At 54.5% G+C, this 26,940-nt stretch overlaps 2 protein-coding genes across 3 annotated transcripts in view; both read right to left on the minus strand.

Annotated features, from left to right (window-relative positions):
• Window positions 1-10,466, minus strand: part of pnkp (polynucleotide kinase 3'-phosphatase) — a 46,967-nt gene extending 36,501 nt beyond the window's left edge. The window contains exons 1-4 of one of the 2 annotated variants that reach the window (XM_063060111.1): window positions 10,126-10,466; window positions 8,739-8,785; window positions 6,664-7,035; window positions 75-154 (exon numbers count right to left, since the gene is read on the minus strand). In XM_063060111.1, the coding sequence (XP_062916181.1) occupies window positions 75-154; window positions 6,664-7,035; window positions 8,739-8,785; window positions 10,126-10,252 (626 nt within the window). In that variant the 5' untranslated portion in view covers window positions 10,253-10,466. The remainder of the gene's footprint in view (window positions 1-74; window positions 155-6,663; window positions 7,036-8,738; window positions 8,786-10,125) is intronic. The other variant, XM_063060110.1, reaches the window with a different exon arrangement.
• A 2,908-nt stretch (window positions 10,467-13,374) lies between these two features.
• LOC134352707 (neurofilament heavy polypeptide-like) lies at window positions 13,375-23,205 on the minus strand. Its single transcript, XM_063060105.1, has 3 exons — window positions 21,028-23,205; window positions 20,502-20,693; window positions 13,375-17,620 (listed from the first exon to the last, which is right to left on the minus strand). Exons 1-3 carry the CDS (start codon window positions 22,514-22,516, stop codon window positions 17,217-17,219), a joined length of 2,085 nt encoding a protein of 694 aa, XP_062916175.1. The 5' UTR covers window positions 22,517-23,205; the 3' UTR covers window positions 13,375-17,216.
• Between the last annotated feature and the right edge of the window lie 3,735 nt (window positions 23,206-26,940).

The raw sequence follows: 26,940 nt of genomic DNA on the forward strand, positions 1-26,940 counted from the left end.
CTGTATCCCCACTGACATTAATCCAGCTCCCTCACACCGTCCCTCAGTGACCCCTCTCCCCCAGCGCCCTGTACCTCCAGTCATCCACTCCAATGGGAAAAACATTTCCTGATTTTGTTGTTATAATTGTCCCATCGATATCAAACCCTGCAAACTAAACAGACAGAAATGGAATGTAAACACGTGGAAATCTGCAGGTGCTGGAATTTCAAGCGACACACGTAAAAATTGCTGGTGAACGCAGCAGGCCAGGCAGCATCTCTAGGAAGAGGTACAGTCGACGTTTCGGGCCGAGACCCTTCGTCAGGACTGACTGAAAGAAGAGCTAGTAAGAGATTTGAAAGTGGGAGGGGGAGGGGGAGATCCAAAATGATAGGAGAAGACAGGAGGGGGAGGGATGGAGCCAAGAGCTGGACAGGTGATAGGCAAAAGGGATATGAGAGGATCAGAGGACAGGAGGTCCGGGAAGAAAGACAAGGGGGAAGGGAAGCCCAGAGGATGGGCAAGGGGTATAGTGAGAGCGACAGAGGGAGAAAAAGGAGAGAGAGAGAGAGAGAGAAATTTAATAATAAATAAATAAATAAGTAACAGATGGGGTACGAGGGGGAGGTGGGGCCTTAGCGGAAGTTAGAGAAGTCGATGTTCATGCCATCAGGTTGGAGGCTACCCAGACGGACTATAAGGTGTTGTTCCTCCAACCTGAGTGTGGCTTCATCTTTACAGTAGAGGAGGCCGTGGATAGACATATCAGAATGGGAATGGGATGTGGAATTAAAATGTGTGGCCACTGGGAGATCCTGCTTTCTCTAGCGGACAGAGCATAGGTGTTCAGCGAAACAGTCTCCCAGTCACCACTAAGCACATCTTTCCCTCCCCCCCCCCGCTTTCCGCAGGGATCGCTCCCTACGTGAATCCCTCGTCCATTCATTGCCCCCATCCCTCCCCACCGATCTCCCTCCTGGCACTTATCCTTGTAAGCGGAACAAGTGCTACACATGCCCTTACACTTCCTCCCTTACCACCACTCAGGGCCCCAGACAGTCCTTCCAGGTGAGGCGACACTTCACCTGTGAGTCGGCTGGGGTGATATACTGCGTCCGGTGCTCCCGATGTGGACTTTAACATATTGGCGAGACCCGACGCAGACTGGGAGGTCGTTTTGCTGAACACCTACGCTCTGTCCGCCAGAGAAAGCAGGATCTCCCAGTGGCCACACATTTTAATTCCACATCCTATTCCCATTCTGACATGTCTATCCACGGCCTCCTCTATTGTAAAGATGAAGCCACACTCAGGTTGGAGGAACAACACCTTATATTCCGTCTGAGTAGCCTCCAACCTGATGGCATGAACACTGACCTCTCTAACTTCCGCTAATGCCCCACCTCCCCATTGTACCCCATCCGTTATTTATTTTTATACACACATTCTTTCTCTCACTCTCCTTTTTCTCCCTCTGTCCCTCTCACTATACCCCTTGCCCATCCTCTGGGTCCCCCCCCCTTGTCTTTCTTCCCGGACCTCCTGTCCCATGATCCTCTCATATCCCCTTTGTCAATCACCTATCCAGCTCTTGGCTCTATCCCTCCCGCTCCTCTCTTCTCCTATCATTTTGGATCTCCCCCTCCGCCTCCCACTGTCAAATCTCTTACCAGCTCTTCCTTCAGTTAGTCCTGACGAAGGGTCTCGGCCCAAAACATCTTCCCTCTTCCTAGAGACACTGCCTGGCCTGCTGCGTTCACCAGCAATTATTAGAAAAGGAATGTGATCGTTTTCATCAAAACCCAGTGTGTATTCTACTCCGGTTAATAGTTATTCTACGTATAAACTCCCTCCCCACATAAACCCCTTCATTAGATCCCAGTCTGTAACCCAATTCCATGTATAAACCCCTGGATCGGATCAGATCCCAGCCGATAACCCTCTCCAGGGTACCCATCTCTGACCCAATAGACAATAGGCAATAGACAATAGGTGCAGGAGTAGGCCATTCGGCCCTTCGAGCCTGCACCGACATTCAGTATGATCATGCCTGTTCATCCAACTCAGAACCCTGTACCTGCCTTCCCTCCATACCCCCCGATCTCTTCAGCCACAAGGGCCATATCTAACTCCCTCTTAAATATAGCCAATGAACTGGCCTCAACTGTTTCCTGTGGCAGAGAATTCCACAGATTCACCACTCTCTGTGTGAAGAAGCTTTTCCTAATCTCGGTCCTAAAAGGCTTCCCCTTTATCCTCAAACTGTGACCCCTCGTTCTGGACTTCCCCAACATCGGGAACAATCTTCCTGCATCTAGCCTGTCCAATCCCTTTAGGATTTTATACATTTCAATAAGATCCCCCTTCAATCTTCTAAATTCTAGATAGTATAAGCCTAGCCGATCCAGTCTTTCATCATATGAAAGTCCTGCCATCCGAGGAATCAATCTGGTGAACCTTCTTTGTACTCCCTCTATGGCAAGGATGTCTTTCCTCAGATTAGGGGACCAAAACTGCACACAATACTCCAGGTGCGGTCTCACCAAGGCCTTGTACAACTACAGTAGTACCTCCCTGCTCCTGTACTCGAATCCTCTTGCTATGAATGCCAGCATACCATTCGCCTTTTTCACCGCCTGCTGTACCTGCATGCCCACTTTCAATGACTGGTGTATAATGACACCCAGGTCTCGTTGCACCTCCCCTTTTCCTAATTGGCCACCATTCAGATAATAATCTGTTTTCCTGTTTTTGCCACCAAAGTGGATAACCTCACATTTATCTACATTAAATTGCATCTGCCATGAATTTGCCCACTCACCTAACCTATCCAAGTCACCCTGCATCCTCTTAGCATCCTCCTCACAGTTAACACTGCCACCCAGCTTCGTGTCATCCGCAAACTTGGAGATGCTGCATTTAATTCCCTCATCCAAGTCATTAATATATATTGTAAACAACTGGGGTCCCAGCACTGAGCCTTGCGGTACCCCACTAGTCACTGCCTGCCATTCTGAAAAGGTCCCGTTTATTCCCACTCTTTGCTTCCCGTCTGCCAACCAATTCTCTATCCACATCAATACCTTACCCCCAATACCGTGTGCTTTAAGTTTGCACACTAATCTCCTGTGTGGGACCTTGTCAAAAGCCTTTTGAAAATCCAAATATACCACATCCACTGGTTCTCCCCTATCCACTCTACTAGTTACATCCTCAAAAAATTCTATGAGATTCATTAGACATGATTTTTCTTTCACAAATCCATGCTGACTTTGTCCCATGATTTCACCACTTTCCAGATGTGCTGTTATCACATCTTTGATAACTGACTCTAGCATTTTCCCCACCACCGATGTTCGGCTAACCGGTCTATAATTCCCCGGTTTCTCTCTCCCTCCTTTTTTTAAAAAGTGGGGTTACATTAGCCACCCTCCAATCCTCAGGAATTAGTCCAGAATCTAAAGAGTTTTGAAAAATTATCACTAATACATCCACTATTTTTTGGGCTACTTCCTTAAGCACTCTGGGATGCTGACCATCTGGCCCTGGGGATTTATCTGCCTTTAATCCCTTCAATTTACCTAACACCACTTCCCTACTAACATGTATTTCCCTCAGTTCCTCCATCTCACTGGACCCTCTGTCCCCTACTATTTCTGGAAGATTATTTATGTCCTCCTTAGTGAAGACAGAACCAAAGTAGTTATTCAATTGGTCTGCCATGTCCTTGCTCCCCATAATCAATTCACCTGTTTCTGTCTGTAGAGGACCTACATTTGTCTTAATCAATCTTTTTCTTTTCACATATCTATAAAAGCCTTTATGTTCCCTGCCAGTTTTCTCTCATAATCTTTTTTCCCTTTCCTAATTAAGCCCTTTGTCCTCCTCTGCTGGACTCTGAATTTCTCCCAGTCCTCAGGTGAGCCACTTTTTCTGGCTAATTTGTATGTTTCTTCTTTGGAATTGATACTATCCCTAATTTCCCTTGTCAGCCACGGGTGCACTACCTTCCCTGATTTATTCTTTTGCCAAACTGGGATGAACAATTGTTGTCGTTCATCCATGTGATCTTTAAATGCTTGCCATTGCATATCCACCGTCAACCCTTTAAGTGTCATTTACCAGTCCATCTTAGCTAATTCACATCTCATACCTTCAAAGTTAACCTTCTTTAAGTTCAGAACCTTTGTTTCTGAATTAACTATGTCACTCTCCATCTTAATGAAGAATTCCATCATATTATGGTCACTCTTACCCAAGGGGCCTTTCACGACAAGATTGCTAATTAACCCTTCCTCATTGCTCAATACCCAGTCTAGAATAGCCTGCTCTCTAGTTGGTTCCTCGACATGTTGGTTCAAAAAACCATCCCGCATACGTTCCAAGAAATCCTCTTCCTCAGCACCCTTACCAATTTGGTTCACCCAATCTATATGTAGATTGAAGTCACCCATTATAACTGCTGTTCCTTTATTGCACACATTTCTAATTTCCTGTTTAATACCATTCCCAACCTTACTACTACTGTTAGGTGGCCTGTACACAACTCCCACCAGCGTTTTCTGCCCCTTAGTGTTATGCAGCTCTACCCATATCGATTCCACATCCTCCCGGCTAATGTCCTTCCTTTCTATTGCGTTAATCTCCTCTCTAACCAGCAATGCTACCCCACCTCCTTTTCTTTCATGTCTATCCCTCCTGAATGTTGAATATGTTGAGCTCCCATCCTTGGTCACCCTGGAGCCATGTCTCTGTGATCCCAACTGTATCATATTCATTAATAACAATCTGCACTTTTAATTCATCCACCTTGTTACGAATGCTCCTTGCATTGACACACAAAGCCCTCAGGCTCGCTTTTACAACACTCTTAGCCCTTATACAATTATGTTGAAAAGTGGCCCTATTTCATTTTTACCCTGGATTTGCCAGCCTGCCACTTCTACTTTTCACCTTACTACCTTTTGCTTCTACCCTCATTTTACACCCTTCTGTCTCTCTGCACTTGTTCCCATCTCCCAGTTGTGAACTAACCTCCTTTCTCCGAGTCTCTTTAATTTGATTCCCACCCCCCAACCATTCTAGTTTAAAGTCACCTCAGTAGCCCCCGCTAATCTCCCCGCCAGGATATTGGACCCCCTAGGATTCAAGTGTAACCCGTCCTTTTTGTACAGGTCACACCTGCGCCAAAAGAGGTCCCAATGATCCAAAAACTTGAATCCATGAAGGCCAGCATGCCATTAGCTTTCTTCACTGCCTGCTGTACTTGCGTGCTTCCTTTCAGTAACTGATGTACAAGAACACCTAGATCTCGTTGTGCTTCCCTTTTTCCTAACTTGACTCCATTTAGATAATAATCTGCCTTCCCGTTCTTACCTCCAAAGTGGATAACCTCACATTTATCCACATTAAACTGCATCTGCCACGCATCTGCCCACTCACCCAGCCTGTCCAGGTCACCCTGCATTCTCATAATATCCTCCTCACATTTCACACTGCCACCCAGCTTTGTGTCATCAGCAAATTTGCTAATGTTACTTTTAATTCCCTCATCTAAATCATTAATATATATTGTAAACAGCTGCGGTCCCAGCACTGAACCCTGCGGTATCCCACTGGTCACCGCCTGCCATTCCGAAAGGGACCCGTTAAACGCTACTCGTTTACTGTCAGCCAGCCAATTTTCAATCCATGTCAGTACTCTGCCCCCAATACCATGTGCCCTAACTTTGCCCACTAATCTCCTATGTGGGACTTTATCAAAGGCTTTCTGAAAGTCCAGGTACACTACGTCCACTGGCTCTCCCTTGTCCATTTTCATAGTTACATCCTCAAAAAATTCCAGAAGGTTAATCAAGCATGATTTCTCCTTCATAAATCCATGCTGACTCGGACCGATCCCGTTACTGCTATCCAGATGTGTCGTAATTTCATCTTTTATAATTGACTCCAGCATCTTTCCCACCACCGACGTCAGGCTAACCGGTCTATAATTCCCTGTTTTCTCTCTTCCTCCCTTCTTGAAGAGAGGGACAACATTAGCCACCCTCCAATCCACAGGAACTGATCCTGAATCTATAGAACATTGGAAAATGATTACCAATGCATCCACGATTTCTAAAGCCACCTCCTTAAGTACCCTGGGATGCAGACCATCAGGTCCTGGGGACTTATCAGCCTTCAGATCCAACAGTCTATCCAACACCATTTCCTGCCTAATATAAATTTCCTTCAGTTCATCCATTACCCTAGGTCCTTTGGCCACAATTACATCTGGGAGATTGTTTGTGTCTTCCCTAGTGAAGACAGATCCAAAGAGCCTGTTCAACTCATCTGCCATTTCCTTGTTCCCCATAATAAATTCACCCGCTTCTGTCTTCAAGGGCCCAATTTTGGTCTTAACTATTTTTTTTTCCTTTTCACATACCTAAAGAAGCTTTTACTATCCTCCTTTATATTCTTGGCTAGTTTACCTTTGTACCTCATTTTTTCTCCATGTATTGCCTTTTTAGTTACCTTCTGTTGCTCTTTAAATGTTTCCCAATCCTCCGGCTTCCCACTCGTCATTGCTATGTTATACTTCTCTTTTATTTTTATACTGTCCATTACTTCCCTTGTCAGCCACGGCCTCCACGTACTCCCCTTAGCATCTTTCTTCCTCTTTGGACCCGTGACTCTTACCTTTGATCTGGCGCACACTCCCGCCTTGGTAAACACAAGCAGGCTCTTGTCCTCGATCCAGGTGTCCTGAGGGCAAGCGGGAGCTTTGCCCTGAGAGTTTGTGGCTACCCCTCCCCTCACCACCTCCTCCCGTCCGCTCTCCTCCACGTTCGCCCGCTTACTGGGAACCTCGGGGGCATCGGGGGCTCCCTCCTGGGCTCGCTTGCGGCTGGCGTTGGAGGAAGGTTGATGGACTGCAGGCTCCGCGGGACGGAAGCAGAAGGTGTAGGGGTACTGCCCGTTCACCAGGTACAGCGTGGCCCCCTCCTCCCACACCGCCTCTGACCCAGGGGAAAGCACCTGGCCATTCACCGAAGTTGGGTTTGTACCCAGCTGTGGGACAGAGAGAGACAGGAGTCAGAGAGAGGGGAGAAGAGGGGAGGAGAGAGGCGGCGGAGAGAGGGGGAGAGGGAGGGAGAGGGAGAGGGGGAGAGGGAGAGGGAGAGGGGAAGAGGGAGAGGAGGAGGGGAGAGGGGGAGAGGGAGAGAGGGAGGGGGGAGGGAGAGAGGGAGAGGGGAGGGGGAGAGAGAGAGGGAGGGGGAGAGAGGGAGGGAGGGGGAGAGAGGGAGGGAGGGGGAGAGAGGGAGGGAGGGGGAGAGAGGGAGGGAGGGGGAGAGAGGGAGGGAGGGGGAGAGAGGGGGGAAGAGGGAGGGAGAGGGAGAGGGGGAGAGGGAGAGGGAGAGGGGAAGAGGGAGGGGGAGAGGGGAAGAGGGAGGGAGAGAGGGGAAGAGGGAGGGGGAGAGGGGAAGAGGGAGGGAGAGAGGGAGAGAGGGAGGGGAAGAGGGAGAGAGGGAGGGGGAGAGAGAGGGAGGGGAGAGAGGGAGGGGAGAGAGAGGGAGGGGAGAGAGAGGGAGGGGAGAGAGAGGGAGGGGAGAGAGAGAGGGGAGAGAGGGAGGGGAGAGAGAGGGAGGGGGAGAGAGAGGAAGGGGGAGAGAGAGGGAGGGGGAGAGAGGGAGGGGAGAAGAGGGGAGGAGAGAGGGGGAGAGAGAGGGAGAGGGGAGGGAGAGGGAGAGGGAGAGGGGAAGAGGGAGAGGAGGAGAGGGAGAGGAGGAGAGGGAGAGGAGGAGAGGGAGAGGAGGAGAGGGAGAGGAGGAGAGGGAGAGGAGGAGAGGGAGAGGAGGAGAGGGAGAGGAGGAGAGGGAGAGGAGGAGAGGGAGAGGAGGAGAGGGAGAGGAGGAGAGGGAGAGGAGGAGAGGGAGAGGAGGAGAGGGAGAGGAGGAGAGGGAGAGGAGGAGAGGGGGAAGAGGGAGAGGAGGAGAGGAGGAGAGGGAGAGAGGGAGAGGGGGAGAGAGGGAGGGGAGGGGGAGAGAGGGAGGCTGGAGAGAGGGGGGAGAGAGGGGGAGGAGAAGGGGGAGGAGAAGGGGGAGGGGGAGAGGGAGGGGGGAGAGAGGGGGGAGAGAGAGGGAGGGGAGGGGGAGAGAGATGGAGGAGAAGGGGGAGGGGGAGAGGGAGGGGGAGAGGGGGGAGAGGGGATGGGGGGAGGGGAGAGGGGGGAGAGGGGATGGGGGAGAGGGGAGAGGGGGGAGAGGGGAGAGGGGGGAGAGGGGATGGGGGAGAGGGGAGAGGGGGGATGGGGAGAGGGGATGGGGAGAGGGGGGAGAGGGGATGGGGAGAGGGAGGGGATGGGGAGAGGGAGGGGATGGGGGAGAGGGAGGGGATGGGGAAGGGGGGAGAGGGAGGGGGAGGGGAAGGGGGGAGGGGGAGGGGGAGGGGGAGAGGGTGGAGAGGGGGAAGGGTCAGAAAAGAGAGATGGGTAAGGGAGGAGGAGTTGAGAAAGAGTTAGTGAGGGGAGTGGAGTGAGATGAGAGGGTGAGGGAGGGAAATGAGTTCAGTGTGCGGGGCTGAGGGAGGAGACTGAGTAAGACAGGAGGGAGAAGGGTAGAGAGTATGGAGAGGGAGGTGGTGTATGGAAGAGTGAGGGGTGTTTAAGGGGAGAGAGAAAGAGGTCATTTGGGTGCGGGGGAGATAGGGAAGAGGTGTGGCGAGTAGGTGAGAGATGGCAGGAGGGGTGAAGGGGGAAGATGACTGAAGCCCACCTGCTTGACACGGACGCTCTTTGATTTGTAATCGGCCACCAGTTGTACTGTGGGAAAAGCACAGCAAGATCACACAGGGAAACCCCAAATCTCCCCGAGTAAATCAAACCTTGCTCCTGTCTGTGGCCAGACAATCTCCTGCTCCCCTCACACCCACACCCCCTTCTCCACCCCTCCCATCCTGAACCCTTCTCCACCCCTCTCATCCCCTGACCCTTTCTCCACCCCTCTCACCCCTGACCCCTTCTCCACCTCTCACTCACCCCCAGACCCTTTCTCCACCCCTCACCCGACCCTTTCTCCACCCTTCACTCACCCCCTGACCCTTTCTCCACCCTCACTCACCCCCTGACCCCTTCTCCACCCCTGACCCTTTCTCCACCCCTCACTCACTCTGACCCCTTCTCCACCCCTCACTCACCCCTGACCCTTTCTCCACCCTCACTCACCCCCTGACCCCTTCTCCACCCCTCACTCACCCCTGACCCCTTCTCCACCCCTCACTCACCCCCTGACCCTTTCTCCACCCCTCACTCACCCCTGACCCTTTCTCCACCCCTCGCACCCCTGACCCCTTCTCCACCCCTCACTCACCCCCTGGACCCCTTCTCCACCCCTCACTCACCCCTGACCCTTTCTCCACCCTTCATTCACCCCTGACCCTTTCTCCACCCTCACTCACCCCCTGACCCCTTCTCCACCCCTCACTCACCCCTGACCCCTTCTCCACCCCTCACTCACCCCCTGACCCCTTCTCCACCCCTCACTCACCCCGACCCTTTCTCCATCCTTCACTCACCCCCTGACCCTTTCTCCACCCTTCACTCACCCCCAGACCTTCTCCACCCCTCACTCACCCCCTGACCCTTTCTCCACCCTTCACTCACCCCTGACCCCTTCTCCACCCCTCACTCACCCCCTGACCCTTTCTCCACCCTTCACTCACCCCCTGACCCTTTCTCCACCCTTCACTCACCCCCTGACCCTTTCTCCACCCTTCACTCACCCCCTGACCCTTTCTCCACCCTTCACTCACCCCCTGACCCTTTCTCCACCCTTCACTTGACCTTCTCCACCCCTCACTCACCCCCAGACCTTTCTCCACCCTTCACTCACCCCTGACCCCTTCTCCACCCCTCACTCACCCCCCCTGACCCCTTCTCCACCCCTCACTCACCCCCCTGACCCTTTCTCCACCCTTCACTCACCCCCTGACCCTTTCTCCACCCTTGACTCACCCCTGACCCCTTCTCCACCCTTCACTCACCCCCAGACCCCTTCTCCACCCTTCACTCACCCCCAGACCCCTCACTCACCCTCACCTCCTCCCACCCTTATCGACCCCCTCAGCCCTCCACCCGTTTCCCAGCAGAACCCTCTCGCCCACCTTGCCGGCGGCTGCACCGCCTGTCGGTGACGCGGGTGTCGGGGCCGCGCCCCAGGGTGCGCGCCGTGCCCAGTGGTAGGGTAACGGGAGAGTGAGCTCCGGCCTCGCTCACCAGCAGACACTCCATGTCCGGGGCAGTAGGAGCGGGAGGACGGGCCGAGCGTTACCGGGGGCGCGCGCTCGAACGGAACGGTCGGATCGCCGACACAGAGCCGGACACGTGCATGAGCTGAAGAGACGGGAGCGCGCTCTCTCCTCCCCTCAGGCGGGCACTCGGCATTGGCTACGCATGTCCAACCGGAACTCCCGGACTACACGCCGGGTCCGTTGCTCCGCCATCTTAGTAAGGTGAAGGTCGCGCCATCTTGTTAAGGTCTCTGCCAGACATCTTGGTAAGGTAACGCCATTTTGTTAATCGAGTCAACCATGCGCCATCTTGCTGAGGAAGAGTCCCGCCTTCTTGTTGAGGAAACCAGGTTGTGCCTCTTGCCTTACAACAGACATCAAAGTTGCTGGTGAACGCAGCAGGCCAGGCAGCATCTGTAGGAAGAGGTACAGTCGACGTTTCAGGCCGAGACCCTTCGTCAGGACTAACTGAAGGAAGAGTTAGTAAGAGATTTGAAAGCTGGAGGGAGAGGGGGAGATCCAAAATGATAGGAGAAGACAGGAGGGGGAGGGATAGAGCCGAAAGCTGGACAGGTGATTGGCAAAAGGGGATACGAGAGGATCATGGGACAGGAGGTCCAGGGAAAAAGATGGGGGGGGGAACCCAGAGGATAGGCAAGAGGTATATTCAGAGGGACAGAGGGAGAAAAAGGAGAGTGAGAGAAAGAATGTGTGTATAAAAATGAGTAACAGATGGGGTACGAGGGGGAGGTGGGGCATTAGCGGAAGTTAGAGAAGTCGATGTCATCATGTTGGAGGCTACCCAGCCGGAATATAAGGTGTTGTTCCTCCAACCTGAGTGTGGCTTCATCTTTACAGTAGAGGAGGCCGTGGATGGACATGTCCGAATGGGAATGGGATGTGGAATTAAAATGTGTGGCCACTGGGAGATCCTGCTTTCTCTGGCAGACAGAGCGTAGATGTTCAGCAAAGCGGTCTCCCAGTCTGCGTCGGATCTCGCCAATATATAAAAGGCCACACCGGGAGCACCGGACGCAGTATATCACCCCAGCCGACTCACAGGTGAAGTGTTGCCTCACCTGGAAGGACTGTTTGGGGCCCTGAATGGTGGTAAGGGAGGAAGTGTAAGGGTATGTGTAGCACTTGTTCCGCTTACAAGGATAAGTGCCAGGAGGGAGATCAGTGGGGAGGGATGGGGGGGACGAATGGACAAGGGAGTTGTGTAGGGAGCGATCCCTGCGGAATGCAGAGGGGGGGGGAGGGAAAGATGTGCTTAGTGGTGGGATCCCGTTGGAGGTGGCGAAAGTTACAGAGAATAATATGTTGGACCCGGAGGCTGGTGGGGTGGTAGGTGAGGACCAGGGGAACCCTATTCCTAGTGGGGTGGTGGGAGGATGGAGTGAGAGCAGATGTATGTGAAATGGGGGAGATGCGTTGAAGAGCAGAGTTGATAGTGGAGGAAGGGAAGCCCCTTTCTTTAAAAAAGGAAGACATCTCCCTCGTCCTAGAACGAAAAGCCTCATCCTGAGAGCAGATGCGGCGGAGACGGAGGAATTGCGAGAAGGGGATGGCGTTTTTGCAAGAGACAGGGTGAGAAGAGGAATAGTCCAGATAGCTGTGAGAGTCAGTAGGCTTATAGTAGACATCAGTGGATAAGCTGTCTCCAGAGACAGAGACAGAAAGATCTAGAAAGGGGAGGGAGGTGTCGGAAATGGACCAGGTAAACTTGAGGGCAGGGTGAAAGTTGGAGGCAAAGTTAATAAAGTCAACGAGTTCTGCATGCGTGCAGGAAGCAGCGCCAATGCAGTCGTCGATGTAGCGAAGGAAAAGTGGGGGACAGATACCAGAATAGGCACGGAACATAGATTGTTCCACAAACCCAACAAAAAGGCAGGCATAGCTAGGACCCATACGGGTGCCCATAACTACACCTTTAGTTTGGAGGAAGTGGGAGGAGCCAAAGGAGAAATTATTAAGAGTAAGGACTAATTCCGCTAGACGGAGCAGAGTGGTGGGAGAGGAGAACTGATCAGGTCTGGAATCCAAAAAGAAGCGTAGAGCTTTGAGACCTTCCTGATGGGGGATGGAAGTATATAAGGACTGGACATCCATGGTGAAAATAAAGCGGTGGGGGCCAGGGAACTTAAAATCATCGAAAAGTTTAAGAGCGTGAGAAGTGTCACGAACATAGGTCGGAAGGGATTGAACAAGGGGTGATAAAACAGTGTCGAGGTATGCAGAGATGAGTTTGGTGGGGCAGGAGCAAGCTGAGACAATAGGTCGGCCAGGACAGGCAGGTTTGTGGATCTTGGGTAGGAGGTAGAAACGGGAAGTGCGGGGTGTGGGAACTATAAGGTTGGTAGCAGTGGATGGGAGATCCCCTGAGCGGATAAAGTCGGTGATGGTGTGGGAGACAATGGCCTGGTGCTCCTTAGTGGGGTCACGATCGAGGGGTAAATAAGAGGAGGTATCCGCGAGTTGTCGCTGTGCCTCGGCAAGGTAGATGTCAGTACGCCAGACTACGACAGCACCCCCTTTATCAGCGGGTTTAATAATAATGTTAGGATTAGTGCGGAGGGAGTGGAGAGCAGAGCGTTCCGAAGGAGTGAGGTTGGAATGGGGACAAGGTGCGGTGAAGTCGAGACGGTTGATGTCCCGTCGGCAGTTGGCAATAAAGAGATCCAGAGCAGGCAGAAGACCAGAGCGGGGTGTCCATGAAGAAGAGGAGGGTTGAAGACGGGAGAAGGGGTCATCGGTGGGGGTGGAAGAGTCCTTGCCGAAGAAGTAGGCTCGGAGACAGAGACGGCGGAAGAAAAGTTCCGCATTGTGGCGAACACGGAACTCGCTGAGGTGTGGGCGAAGGGGGACAAACGTGAGGCCCTTACTGAGAACAGAGCGCTCTGCCTCCGACAGTTGAAGGTCGGAGGGGATGGTAAAGACCCGGCACGGATGAGAGCTGGGATCAGAGGGGGGAGGGGGGAGGCTGGGGGTGTCAGTGGAGAGGGGAGGGTTGGGGTGAGAGGAAGATGGAGCCTCTGAGGGCCCAAGAGTTGACCGTGGGATCTGAGGAAGACAGGGCTGCGGAGTGGTGGTGGGGGAAGGGGAGACGGGAGTCACAACAGCAGCACATAAAGACCCGGCCTGGAGTTCAAGGCTGGAGTCGCAGTTGGTGGTTGCGCAATCACTTGGAATGTGTCCATGGTCGTTTGCAATCACTTCAAATGTGCCTTTTGCCTTGGGAGTTTGCTGAGCCAAGGAATCCGCCATCGTAGAGAGGGCACGGGACGCCATGTTGAGAAGGGAGCAGTTTGCCTTCGGTTTAAGGGCACAACTGCCATCTTTGTAAGGGATCGGTGCGCCATCTTGGTGATGAGCTTTGGTGGTGTTTTTCAAGAGAGTCTTTGTGAAGGTTAAGGATTTCTTCCACTCCACACCCTCCATCCTCTGATTCTCTCCCTCTTCCATCATCTCTTCCCCTCGTTTCCTCATCCACTACTCCACCCCCTCAGTCCCATTTCCCCCACTCCTTCCAGAGAACCATAGGACACTACAGCACAGGAAACAGGCCGTTCGGCCCTTCTAGTCTGTACCGAAACATTATTTCGGTAGTCCCATTGACCTGCATCCAGTCCCTAACCCTCCGGTCCTCTCCCATCCGTGTATCTATCCAACTTGTGCTTAAGACTTCAGAGTGAGCCCGCATTTACCATGTCAGATGGCAGCTTGTTCCACACTCCCACCACTCTCTGAGTGAAGCTGTTCCCCCTAAACCTTTCACCCTAAAGCCATGTCCTCTCTTATTTATCTCTCCCAATCTTAAGTGGAAAGAGCCGATTCACATTTACTCTCACAATTTTGTAAACCTCTGTCAAATCACCACTCATTCTTCTATGCTCCAAGAAATAAAATCCTAACCTGTTCAATCTTTCTCTGTAACTCAACTCCTGAAGACCCGGCAACATCCTAGTAAACCTTCTCTGCACTCTTTCAATCTTACTGATATCCTTCCTATAGTTAGGTGACCAGAACTGCACACAATACTCCAAATTTGGCCTCACCAATGTCTTATACAACCTCCCCATAACATCCCATCTCCTATACTCAGTACTTTGATTTATGAATACCAGGATGCCAAAAGCCTTCTTTACAACCCTGTCTACCTGTGACCCCAGTTTCAGGGAATTATGTATCTGAACTCCAAGATCTCTTTGTTCCTGCACACTCCTCAGTGCCCTACCATTTACTGTGTATGTCCTACCTTGATTTGTCCTTCCAAAATGCAACACCTCACACCTGCATTAAATTCCATCTGCCATTTTCTGGCTCATTTTTCCAGTTGGTCCAGATCCCTCTGCAAGCTTGGAAAGCCTTCCTCGCTGTCCACAACACCTCCAATCTTAGTGTCATCAGCAAACTTGCTGATCCAATTTACCACATTATTACCTAGATCATTGATGTAGACAACAAACAACAATGGTCCCAGCACAGATCCTTGAGGCACACCACTAGTCACAGGCCTCCTGTCTGAGAAGCAATCATCCACTACCACTGTCTGTCTTCTCCCACACAGCCAATTTTGAATCCAGTTTACAACCTCTCCATGTCTGAACCTTCTGAGCTAACCTCCCATGAGGGACCTTGTCAAAGGCCTTACTAAAGTCCATGTAGACAACTTCCACAGCCTTTCCTTCGTCTATTTTTTTGGTAACTCCTTCGAAAAACTCTACAAGATTCGTTAAACACGATCTACCATGCACAAAGTCATGCTGACTATCCTTAATCAGCCCTTGGCTGTCCAAATACTTGTATATCCAATCTCTCAGAACATATTAAACCCCTCACTTATTAATCATTTCAACCTCCCCGTTCCCCTGACCCATTCCTCCCCACTTCCCCTCCATCATCTCTCACTCTTTCCCTCCTCCATCCCTCTCAGTCTCTCTTTTTACAATTCTTTGCTTGGAGGAGCAGACTCGATGAGCCAAATAGCCTCATTTCTCTCCAATATCTTGTGGTTGATTATTGCCCTCATCCCCATTCCACTCCGTCCCCACCCTCTCACTCACACCCCCCTCCATCTCCCCTTGCGTCCCGCACTCCATCGCTCTCCCCAGCCCAGCCGCTGTGCATCCAGTTCCCGCTCTCCTTCGCGGACGCGTCTTCCCCTGGCTGCTCTTCGCAAGATCCTTGCGATTGGATCCTGGGTTCGTCCTCTTCCTCCCTCCCTCCCTCTGTCCTCCCATCGCGGTTCCACCTCGCCAAGGGATCTGGACCCCAGCCCACGAGCAGAGAGCAGAATCCCGGGTGAATTCCGCGGCGGAGGTTCGAATACTTCCACTCGGCCCCACCCCTCGCAACCGGAGAGACAAGTGACTCACACCAGGAATGGGTGGCAGGCTTTGAGTTTATTGAAACCACAGATACAGAATCAGCTGGAGGCTGCAGATCCCGAGGGAGAGAGACCTGAGTCAAATTATCCCGTTACTGACTCACCCTCCCCCACCCAGTCCAGCCAAGGAGCCTTTCCCTCCCCTGCATCTCTGTGACCTCACCCCCTCCTGCCCTGACGCTCTTCCCCCATCGCAGTTCGAGCTGTGGGACACTTTGCCGCATCCCCGGAATCGAGGGGAACTGGCCTCGCCCTGTGCAATCCTCAACCATGCAGGTTAACGCCTGCATGGATTGTCCCTGAGTCCAAGGCAGGTGGACTTCTGGATGTCCTGGGATCAGTGCAGGCAAATGGAGCCCAGTGAGGGGCTGATATAGAATGGAAGATGGTCCATGGGCAGTGGCCTCCTCCAGGGGCCCCTCGGTTTCCTGATTCCTGATTGATCCTTCCACCCAGTTCATCTCAGTGCGCAGTCCACCAATTGGCCCAGCTGTCTGGCCCTCTCAGCATCCTGGCCACCCATTGGCCTAAATGTATTCAGCATCGGGACGCTGGCATAGTGATTAGCTGACACTCCTTGCGTGGGATTCAGCATCGCTTTTATTGATTGGACCCTGCTCCAGAACAGGTTGTGGTAGTACAGGGGCCGTTGACCAAACTCGGTTGTGTCTAATGTGCCTCAGTATGATCGTCACTGATTGGCTTGCTACTTCTAATGCACCATAGCAAAAAGTCTGGCAGTTGGCTGGTCATTAAGCACCTTAGTAACATGTTTCCTCTGCCCCATCCCCCCATCCTGCCTCTCCGTATCGTGGCTTGTGATTGGCCTTCTTCTCCTTCCCTTACCCTGACACAGCCCCACCCCTGTGTTGCATCCTGGCCACCCTGAGGGAAACATGGGAAAGTTGGGCAGGGGTGGGGGGGCAGTGCCAACTCAGTGAGAGGACATCCCATCCTTGAGGGGGGGAGGGGAAATGGATTCTCAGGGACTGGACTAGGTTCTTGCCCTATGGGGCTCTCAGGAGGGCGTTTGGGAGGATGTGGATCCTCTCAGAAAGTTGGAGTCCACCAGCTGAAAGGTTAAGAATCCATTTGGAGAGTTGGATGTCCAATTGGATGGTTGGGGGGGTTCAATTGGTGGGTTAAAATTCCATTTGGAGGGTTGGAGTCCAACTGGAAATTCGAAGCATCCAATTGGAGGGTGAGAGGTCAAATTGGAGGGCTTGGGCATCTGATTGGAGGGTTGGGGTGTCCAGTTGGAGGGTTGTGATCCAATTGGTGGGGGAGGGGTTGATGGGTTCATTTGGAATATGAAGGACCCTCTGAATGGTTAAAATCCCAACCCGAAGGTTGAAGAACCATTTGCAAGGTTAAAGACCCAATGGAGAGTCGGGGGCCCAATTGGAGGGTTGGTTGATGGCCAAGGAGCCAATTGGGAAGCCCAGCATTCCCATGGCGATGTAGGTTCCCTCTGAGCCCCCCCCCCACACCCATCAGTTTTCCCTGGGCGTGCCAGCTTCCCCCCCCGCCACATCAGCCCCATTCTGTGGATGAGGGGGCAGGGTTTGAAAGCCCCTCAGTAGTCGTACTCGCAAATGTAGTACATTCTCCTCTGACAGTCCTTGTCCCACCACCTGCCGTCGTCAGTGGAGAGAGCCACACAGTTCTCCCGCCGCCCGCCGTTGGGCTGACCCAGCCGGTGGTCACGATACCAGGGGTCCCACAGCCCGGCCAGCTGCCCGTCCCGGTACTGAAAGGCCCCCTCGCTCCGCTCGTCGGTGGCCCCGATCCAGGCCGGCCAGTTGCCGGGGGCGAAGAACTGGCGGGTGTAGGTAGCCAAGGCCTCGTTCTCGGCCCGGTCGCGCGGTGAGGCCAGGCGCCCCCCGCTGGAACCACACCGGCTCGTGCTCTCCTCAAACGTCTGGAAGGATCGGAAGCCCAGGAAGCACTTGGCGTTGTGTCGGACACCCCGGGAGCATCCTGTGGGGGCAGGGCAGGGAGAGAGAGAGACGGAGGCATCAGGGTCCAAATTTCAAAGTAAATTTATTATCAAAGTACATATTTGTCACCATATACAACCCTGAGACTCATTTTCCTGCGGGCATACTCAATAAATCCAAGAACCATGAAAGACGGCACCCAGTGGTGAGCGAGCAACCGATGTGCAAAAGCCAATGAACTCTGCAAATATTTTGTTGAGAAAGAAAATAATAATGCGCATTGAGTATGGAGTATAAGTATTGAGAACATGGGATGAAGAGTCCTTGAAAATGAGTCCATAGGTTGCGGGAGCATTTCAATGATGGGGCGAGTGAAGTTGTCCCCTCTGGTGGTTGAGGGGTGATAACTGTTCCTGAATCTGGTTGTGCGAGTCCTGAGGCTCCTGTCCTTTCTACTTGATGGCAGCAGCGGGAAGAGAACACGAGTGAAAACTGCTTTTCTGTGACAGTGCTCGAGTCAGACTGAAGGGGGGAGCGTGCAGTTGGAGAGAAATAAGTCAGAAGAGAGAGAGGTGGAATTGGATGGATAGATAGAGTGAGAGAGAGAAGGTCAGATGGAGAGAGAATGAGCAAGAAATGGGTTGGATGGAGCGAGAGAAACATCAGATAGAGAGATGGGGTCAGCAGTTAGAGGGAGAGAGAAGTGGGTCAGACAGAGTGAGGGGGAGATGGGATCAGAACAAAATAGAGACTGGATCAGACAAGGAAGGAGACAGAAGGAGAGAGGGGGGAGATGTTAAGGTCAGTGGAAAAAGAGACAGGGAGATGGGATCAGACAGAGAGAAAGACTAGATTAGACTGAGGAGTGGAATGGGTCAGAGAGAGAGATATGAACAGAGAGAGAGAAAGGATTAGATGGAGGGAGTGAGGTGAGTCAGACAGAGAGAGAGACTGAACTAAAGAGAGAGCGATGAGGTCAGATGGGAGAGAGAGGCAGAATCAGGTGCTGAGAGAGAAATGGGTCGGACGGAGAGAGAGAGATGAGATCAGAGGGAGAAAGGAACAGGAGATGGGTCAGGCAGACAGAGATGGAGATGAGGGTCAGAGAGAGAGAGAGAGAGAGGGAGATAATTAGATAGGGAGTGAGATGAGTTCAGCAGAGAGAGAGAGTGTCAGAGTGTTAGAGGGAGAAGGAGATGGGGTGAGACAGAGACGGAGATGGGGGTCAGATGGAGAGAGAGATAGGATTAGATGGAGAGAGTGAGAAAGGTCAGACAGGGTGAGAGAGAAAGATTCAGATTGAGAGAGAGAGGGGAGCTCAGATGGGAGATAGGGAAAAGGAGATGGGGGTCAGGGACAGAGATAGAGGGAGAAGCAGGTCAGATAGAGAGAGGGAGACGGGATCAGATGGACAGAAGTAGGGGGAGATGTGGGTCATACAAAGAGAGAGAGAGACAAGGTCAGATGGGAGAGTAGAGGAGATGGGATCAGGCAAACAGAGATAGAGGGAGATGCAGGTCAGATGGAGAGAGAAAGAGAGAAATGGGGTCAGATGGAGAGAGAGAGATGGGTCAGATGGAGGGAGAGAGAGAGAGATGGGTCTGATGGAGATAGAGGGAGATGGGAGTCTAATGGAGACAGAGGGAGATGGGTCTGATGGAGATGGGGGTCTGATGGAGATAGAGGGAGATGGGGGTCAGAGGGAGATGGGGGTCAGATGGAGACAGAGGGAGATGGGGGTCAGATGGAGATAGAGGGAGATGGGGGTCTGATGGAGGGAGATAGGGGTGAGATGGGGGGTGAGAGACGGGTCTGATGGAGATAGGGAGATGGGGGTCTAATGGAGACAGAGGGAGATGGGTCTGATGGAGATGGAGGGAGATGGGGGTCTAATGGAGACAGAGAGAGATGGGGGTCAGATGGAGATAGAAGGAGATGGGGTCTGATGGAGGGAGATAGGGGTGAGATGGGGGGTGAGAGAGACGGGTCTGATGGAGATAGAGGGAGATGGGGGTCTGATGGAGAGAGGGAGATTGGGGTCTGATGGAGAGAGGGAGATTGGGGTCTGATGGAGATAGAGGGAGACAGGTCTGATAGAGGGAGATGGGGGTCTGATGGAGACAGAGGGAGATGGGGGTCTAATGGAGACAGAGGGAGATGGGGGTCAGATGGAGATAGAGGGAGATGGGGTCTGATGGAGATAGAGGGAGATGGGGGTCTGATGGAGGGAGATAGGGGTGAGATGGGGGTGAGAGAGAGGGGTCTGATGTAGATGGAGATGGGGGTCTAATGGAGACAGAGGGAGATGGGTCTGATGGAGATGGAGGGAGATGAGGGTCTAATGGAGACAGAGGGAGATGGGGGTCAGATGGAGATAGAGGGAGATGGGGTCAGATGGAGATAGAGGGAGATGGGGTCTGATGGAGATAGAGGGAGATGGGGGTCTGATGGAGGAGATGGGGGTGAGAGAAATGGGTCTGATGGAGATAGAGGGAGATGGGAGTCTAATGGAGACAGAGGGAGATGGGTCTGATGGAGACGGAGGGAGATGGGGGTCTGATGGAGATAGAGGGAGATGGGGGTCTAATGGAGACAGAGGGAGATGGGGGTCTAATGGAGACAGAGGGAGATGGGGGTCAGATGGAAACAGAGGGAGATGGGGGTCAGATGGAGATAGAGGGAGATGGGGTCTGATGGAGATAGAGGGAGATGGGGGTCTGATGGAGGAAGATAGGGGTGAGATGGGGGGTGAGAGAGACGGGTCTGATGGAGATAGAGGGAAATGGGGGTCTGATGGAGACAGAGGGAGATGGGGGTCAGATGGAGAGAGGGAGATGGGGGGGTGGGGAGAAACGTCTGTGACTGAAATAGGAGGGGGTCGGATGACCCTGGACTGTCTCTCCGGCCACCTGCTCACTCACCCTTCAGCTCCCCGATGCCCTTGCGGTTGGTGTACGTAGAGTCCGAGATGTTACTGATGGCATCCTGAAACTCAGCCAGCGTGGCATCCAGACGCTGAAACCGGCTGGTGTGACTAGACAGGGTGGCCTCCACAGTGTCTAGACGGAGGGCCAGACGCTGAACTGCAGCCAGTTCCTGGGTCACCTGCAGCTCTGCGCGGGGAGAAGGAATTGGAGCATTAAGCACCGTGTGAGATGGGGGGGGGGTCACAGACTCAAGGAGGGACCTGGGGAAGTTACCTCCCCTCACCCCTCTCTTCCGCCCCTTCTCGCTGCCCCCCTCCTCCCCTCGCTCCCCTCAAACCCCTCTCTGCCACCCCTCCTCCCCTCCCCTTCTCTCTGCACCCTCCTCTCCTCCACCTCTCTCTTCTCTCTGCCCCTTCTTTCCTCCTCCTCTCCCCTCTTGCCTTCTCTCTGTCCTTCTCTTTCCCCCTCCGCATTCCCCTCCCTCACCCCCTCACCCTCCCTCCCTCCCCTTCCCACATACCTATCTCATTCAGTGCCGTCTCCACCTGCTGCCTCAGCCCGGCCGCCTCGTCTGGTCGTGTCGTCAGGGCAACTGGGACGGCTGGCAGTCTGGCCGGGCTCACCAGGGCGTCTGGCTGCTTGGCCAGTGGCGGTGCGGCATCCTCGTGTTTGGCCAGTGAGACGGAGGCGAGCGGCTGTCTGGCGAGGAGCCCGGCAGCGTCTGGCTGTGGGAGTCTGGACAGATGTTCAGCCATCGCCGCTGGGGCTTTCAATTCACCGTCTGTGAGAGCGGAGATCCCTGATTGGCCGGCCGAGTGTGGCGCAGCTCTTGATTCGCCAGTTGCTGGCACGGAGACTGCCGATTGGCCAGCCAATGGGGCAGCAGTTTTTGATTCGCCAGTGCCCGGTGCAGGAACCTCTGATTGGTCACCTGTAGGCACCGAAACCTCTGGTTTGCTGGCTGCTGCTGCGGTGATCCTTGATTGGACAGCTGATGGGGTAGCATCCTCTGATTTGCTGGCTGCAGGCATGGAGGCCATTGGGTGACTGATGGCAGCTAAACTGACTGCTGGTGCGCCAGCCTCTAATTTGCTGACTGTGGGTGCAGAGACCACTGGTTGGCTGATGGCAGGCACAGCGGGACTCGGGATCCCTGATTGGACAGCGGCAGGAGCGGAGACCTCTGATTGTTTGGCAATGGGCACAGAGACCTCTGGTTGGATGCCCGTGGGAGCGGACACCCCTGATTGGACAGCTGCAGGAGCGGAGGCTTCTGATAGTCTGGCAATGGGCACGGAGACCTCTGGTTGGACACCGGTGGGCGCAGAGACTCCTGATTGGACAGCGGCAGGCGCGGCGATGTCTGGTTGGATGGCGACAGCAACTGAGATCCCTGGTGGGTTAACAGCAAGGGTGGGTGGCCCTGGTTGGCTGGCAGCAGGTGCGGAGGCTTCTGATTGGCCGGCAGGCGGTGACGGCTCCTCTGGTTGAGCAGCTGGGGTTTCCGCAGGCTCACCTTCGCCGGGGGAAGGATGGGTACCGTTGCCATTCTCCTCCTGTCCCCCCTCGCCCCCCTGCTCGCCACCTTTGCCTTCCTGCTCGCCGCCTTCACCTTCCTGCTCGCCGCCTTCGCCCTCCTGCTCGCCACCTTCGCCCTCCTGCTCACCGCCTTCGCCCTCCTGCTCGCCGCCTTCGCCTCCCTCTTCTTCCTCCTCCTCCTCCTCCTCCTCAGACTCCTCGGACTCCTCTTCCTCCTCGGAGTCCTGACGTCGGACGGGCCCGGAGAGGGCGGCCGACACCAGCAGGGCCAAGAGCAGCAGCCGCTTGTCGATCTTCATCCCTGTGACTGCTGCCGGCTCTGCCTTGCACTGCATTGATATACCTGCTGTCCCCGCCCTTCCCCTTCCCCTTCCCCGCAGGAACTCCAGCCCCACAGCCCCGGCCCTTCCAAAGAAAATAACCAGGCGAAGGAGGAAGGGAGCGAGGAAAGAGCCAACACACACAAGCATGCACACACAGGCGGGCAAACATTCCAGGCAATAACATCGCCTTCCTCCTTCCCTCCCCACCCCCCCCAGCCCTGACTCAGATCCGGAGGAAAAATATTTGGGTCCTGGGACATCTACATCCCCCCTTCCACCACCGGGTGGATGGTTCGGCCCACCCAGGTGGTACTGGCCTTGATTCGGGGGGGGTTGTCTCAGGCTCTCCTTCCCATCTCTGCCTCTCTTTCAGTCCTCTCTGTTTTCCCCCACCCCTCAGCTTCCTTCCTGCTGTCTCTGTCTACTGTTTCACTAATTCGCTTTCTGTGTTGCTGCCTTTTTCAGTCCTGTTAGTCTGTCCCTCTCTCAGTCACACTAACTCTGCCTGCCTGTCTCTCTCTCTCTCTCTCTCTCTCTCTCAGTTACACTCACACACACACTTTCCATCCCTCTCTCTCTCCCACCCCCACTCTCTCACTCCCTCACTCTTTTCCCTCATCCCTCCCACACCGAGGGTACTGGGCACAGCGAGGCTGATTGTCAGGGAACAACACCACCACCCACAGGTCCACCCCCCCCTTCCTTCACCAATTCCAGGTGTGAGCCCCAGAACCTCTTCACCCCTCTACAGCAGTACGGGAGCACCCACCCCTACGGGGTCAAGAGCTTCCCCCCCCCCACCCCAGCACCGTCTCGTGGAGGGTGGGCAAATCCAGTGACCCACGTCCCCAGGGTGGAATGGGGACAGATCTGCAGGAAGCAGGAATCAGACCATGAAAGAAAGAGAGGGGAAATGGAGAAGTGGGGGGGGGGGAAGAAAGAGATGGGGTCAGAGAGAAGAGGGAGGGGGAGAGAGAGACGAGGAGAGAGATGGAGGGGTTGGAAGCAAAGGAAGGAGGGCATGAAGGAGGTGAAGCAAGGGAAGGGGCAGGGGGCTGGGAGAGACAAGGGGAGTGTGGGAGAGGGCAGGGGGAGACAGAGAGGGGGGGAAACAGTGTGGGGAGAGGGCAGAGAGAGTGTGGGGGAGGGCAGGGGGAGACAGAGAGTGTGGGGAGAGGGGGAGACAGTGTGGGGAGTGGGCAGAGAGAGTGTGGGGAGAGGGGGAGAGTGTGGGGAGAAGGCAGGGGGAAACAGAGAGAGATGGGAGAGTGTGGGGAGAGGGCAGAGAGGGGAGAGATCGGAATCAGGTTGATTATCACTGATCTATGTTGTGAGATGTGTTTTGTGTTGCAGTACAGTGCAATACTAAAAAAATTACGGTGCTACAATAAAAATATATTTAAAAAAACAAAGAAACTGAGCAAAGTAGTGGGGTGTTGATGGACAGCTCGGAAATCCATCGGCAGAGGGGAAGCAGTCGTCCCTGGTGTTGAGTATAGTCTTCAGGCTCCTGTACCTCCTCTCTGATGACGGAGGGACATGGAGGGGGGGGAGAGACACGGGAGAGAGGGGGTGATGGGTCAGGGAGTAGGGGAGGAGAGATGGAGTGAGAGGGAGATGGTGTGATTGAGGGGGAGAGGGAGACTGGGTGAGATTGGGGGGAGGCGAGAGGAAGATGGAGTGATGTTGAGGGGGTGCAGGAGAGGGAGGAGGAGAAGGGGATAGGGAGAAATTGAGGCGGAGGTGGAGGGAGTCACGGAGATATTGAGGGGGAGGGAGATGGGGAAAGATTGAGGGGAAGGGGAGGGAGTCAGAGAAAGATTGACAGGGAGAGAGGAGAGGGAGATGGGGAAAGATTAGTGGGGAGGGAGTCAGGGAGAGATTGAGGGGAAGGGGATGGAATCAGGGAGAGATTGAGGGAGGGGAGGGAGTCAGGGAGAGGTTGGAGGGGGAGGGAGTCAGGGAGAGATTGAGAGGGAGAGGGAGTCAGGGAGAGATTGAGGGGGAGGGGATGGAGTCAGGGAGAGATTGAGGAGGAGGGGAGGGAGTCAGAGAGTGAGGAGGAGGGGAGGAAGTCAGGGAGAGAGTGAGGGGGGAGGGGAGGGAGTCAGGGAGAGAGTGAGGGGGGAGGGGAGGGAGTCAGGGAGAAGTTGGACGGGGAGGGAGTCAGGGAGAGATTGAGGGGAGGAGGGGAGTCAGGGAGAGAGTGAGGGGGGAGGGGAGGGACTCAGGGAGAGAGTGAGGGGGAGGGGAGGGAGTCAGGGAGAGATTGAGGGGAGTCGGGGAGATTGAGGAGGGAGGGGAGTTGGGGAGATTGAGGGGGGAGGGGAGGGGAATCAGGGAGAGATTGAGAGGGGAGGGGAGGGGAGTCGGGGAGAGTGAGGGGGAGGGGAGGGGAATCGGAGAGATTGAGGAGGAGGGGAGGGAGTCAGGGAGAGAGTGAGGGGGAGGGGAGGGGAGTCAAGGAGAGATTGAGGAGGGGGAGGGAGTCGGAGAGAGTGAGGAGGAGAGAGAATCAGGGAGAGAGTGGGGGGAGGGAAGGGAGAGGGAGAGAGTGAGGGGGAGGGGAGGGAGTTGATGAGAGTGAGGGGGGAGGGGAGGGAGTCAGGGAGATTGAGGGGGAGGGGAGTCAGGGAGAGATTGAGGAGGTGAGGCGGGGAGAGGTTGAGGAGGAGTGGAAGGAGTCAGGGAGATTGAGGAGGGAGGGGGAGTCAGGGAGAGAGTGAGGGGGAGGGGAGGGAGTCAAGGAGAGATTGAGGAGGGGGAGGGAGTCGGAGAGAGTGAGGAGGAGAGAGAATCGGAGAGAGTGGGGGGGAGGGAAGGGAGAGGGAGAGAGTGAGGGGGAGGGGAGGGAGTTGATGAGAGTGAGGGGGGAGGGGAGGGAGTCAGGGAGATTGAGGGGGAGGGGAGTCAGGGAGAGATTGAGGAGGTGAGGCGGGGAGAGGTTGAGGAGGAGTGGAAGGAGTCAGGGAGATTGAGGAGGGAGGGGGAGTCAGGGAGAGAGTGAGGGGGAGGGGAGGGAGAGGGAGATTGAGGAGGGAGGGGGAGGGGATGGAGTCAGGGAGAGATTGAGGAGGAGGGGAGAGAGTGGGGGGGAGGGGAGGGAGTCAGGGAGAGATTGAGGAGGAGGGGAGGGAGTCAGAGAGAGTGAGGGGGAGGGGAGAGAGCCAGGGAGAGATTGAGGAGGAGGGGAGGGATTCAGGGAGAGAGTGAGGGGGAGGGGAGGGAGTCAGGGAAAATTTGAGGAGGGGAGGGAGTCAGGGAGAGAGTGGGGGGAGAGGAGGGAGTCAGGGAGAGAGTGAGGGGGGAGGGGAGAGAGTCAGGGAGAGAATGGGGGGAGGGAGTCAGGGAGAGAATGGGGGAGGGAGTCAGGGAGAGAGTGAGGAGGAGGGGAGGGAGTCAGGGAGAGATTGAGGAGGGGGAGGGAGTCAGGGAGAGAGTGAGGAGGAGGGGAGGGAGTCAGAGAGAGATTGAGGAGGAGGGGACGGAGTCAGGGAGAGATTGAGGGGGAGAGGGGAGAGGTTGGAGGGGGAGGGAGTCGGGGAGAGATTGAGGAGGAAGGGGAAGGGAGTCAGGTAGAGATTGAGGGGAGGGGAGTCAGGGGAGATTGAGGGGGGGGTCGGGGATAGGCGGGGGGAGGGGAGAGCAGACCTCTGTCTGTGAGTTGTTTGCTGAATTGCTTATGAAGCCAACACAACTTCCCCTGGTAAAGGCCATCAGATCCCAACTAAACAGCAGCGGCTGGTACCAGAATCCCCAGGCAGCCCCTGTTCCACACACAGTTGTTCATCTTCATGCCAAAGGTGTTTACTCTGGACCGAGAGAGAGGGACAGGAGGGGAAGGGAGGGAGAGACAGGAGGGGAGGGCAGAGATGAGGATGGGAGAGGGGAGAGAGAGAGAGGAGGGGAGGGAAGAGGGCTGGAGGGGAAGGGAGTAGGGAATGAGTTAGAGAGAGGAGGGGAGAGTGATGTGTGGAGTCTGAGAGATGGAGGGAGTGTGAGAGAGAGAAAGATGGAATGTGTGAGAAACAGAGGGAAAGTGTGTGTGAGAGAGATGGAGGGAGTGTGTGTGTGAGAGAGAGAGATGGAGTGTGTGTGAGAGAGATGGAGGGAGTGTGTGTGAGAGAGAGAGATGGAGTGTGTGTGAGAGAGAGAGGGAGTGTGTGTGAGAGAGATGGGAGGGAGTGTGTGTGAGAGAGAGATGGAGGGAGTGTGTGTGAGAGAGAGAGATGGAGTGTGTGTGAGAGAGATGGAGGGAGTGTGTGTGAGAGAGAGATGGAGTGTGTGTGTGAGAGAGATGGAGTGAGTGTGTGTGAGAGAGAGATGGAGGGAGTGTGTGTGAGAGAGAGAGATGGAGTGTGTGTGTGAGAGAGATGGAGGGAATGTGTGTGAGAGAGAGAGGAGACGAGACGAGGAGACCGAGGGAGAGTTTCAGAGATGAGAGGTGGAGGGGCTGAGAGAAATGGAGAGAGGCAGCTGAGGAAGAGGGGAGAGAGAGGTGATGTGGGGCGAGGGCGTGCAGATAGACAGATGGATGGGGCCGACAGAGAGGGGAGTGAGACAGACGCAGC

Source organism: Mobula hypostoma, chromosome 10 (genome assembly GCF_963921235.1).
Source record: "Mobula hypostoma chromosome 10, sMobHyp1.1, whole genome shotgun sequence".
Lineage (NCBI taxonomy): Eukaryota > Metazoa > Chordata > Chondrichthyes > Myliobatiformes > Myliobatidae > Mobula > Mobula hypostoma.

What these genes read in the sequence shown, in the direction of transcription:
- LOC134352707 (XM_063060105.1), bottom strand. Translation starts at nt 22,516, where the DNA reads ATGCTTGTGTGTGTTGGCTCTTTCCTCGCTCCCTTCCTCCTTCGCCTG. An exon ending in GACGGCACTGAATGAGATAG is followed by an intron (nt 20,694 to 21,027) that starts GTATGTGGGAAG and finishes CTCCCCGCGCAG; the next exon opens with AGCTGCAGGTGACCCAGGAA. An exon ending in GGGCATCGGGGAGCTGAAGG is followed by an intron (nt 17,621 to 20,501) that starts GTGAGTGAGCAG and finishes CTGCCCCCACAG; the next exon opens with GATGCTCCCGGGGTGTCCGA.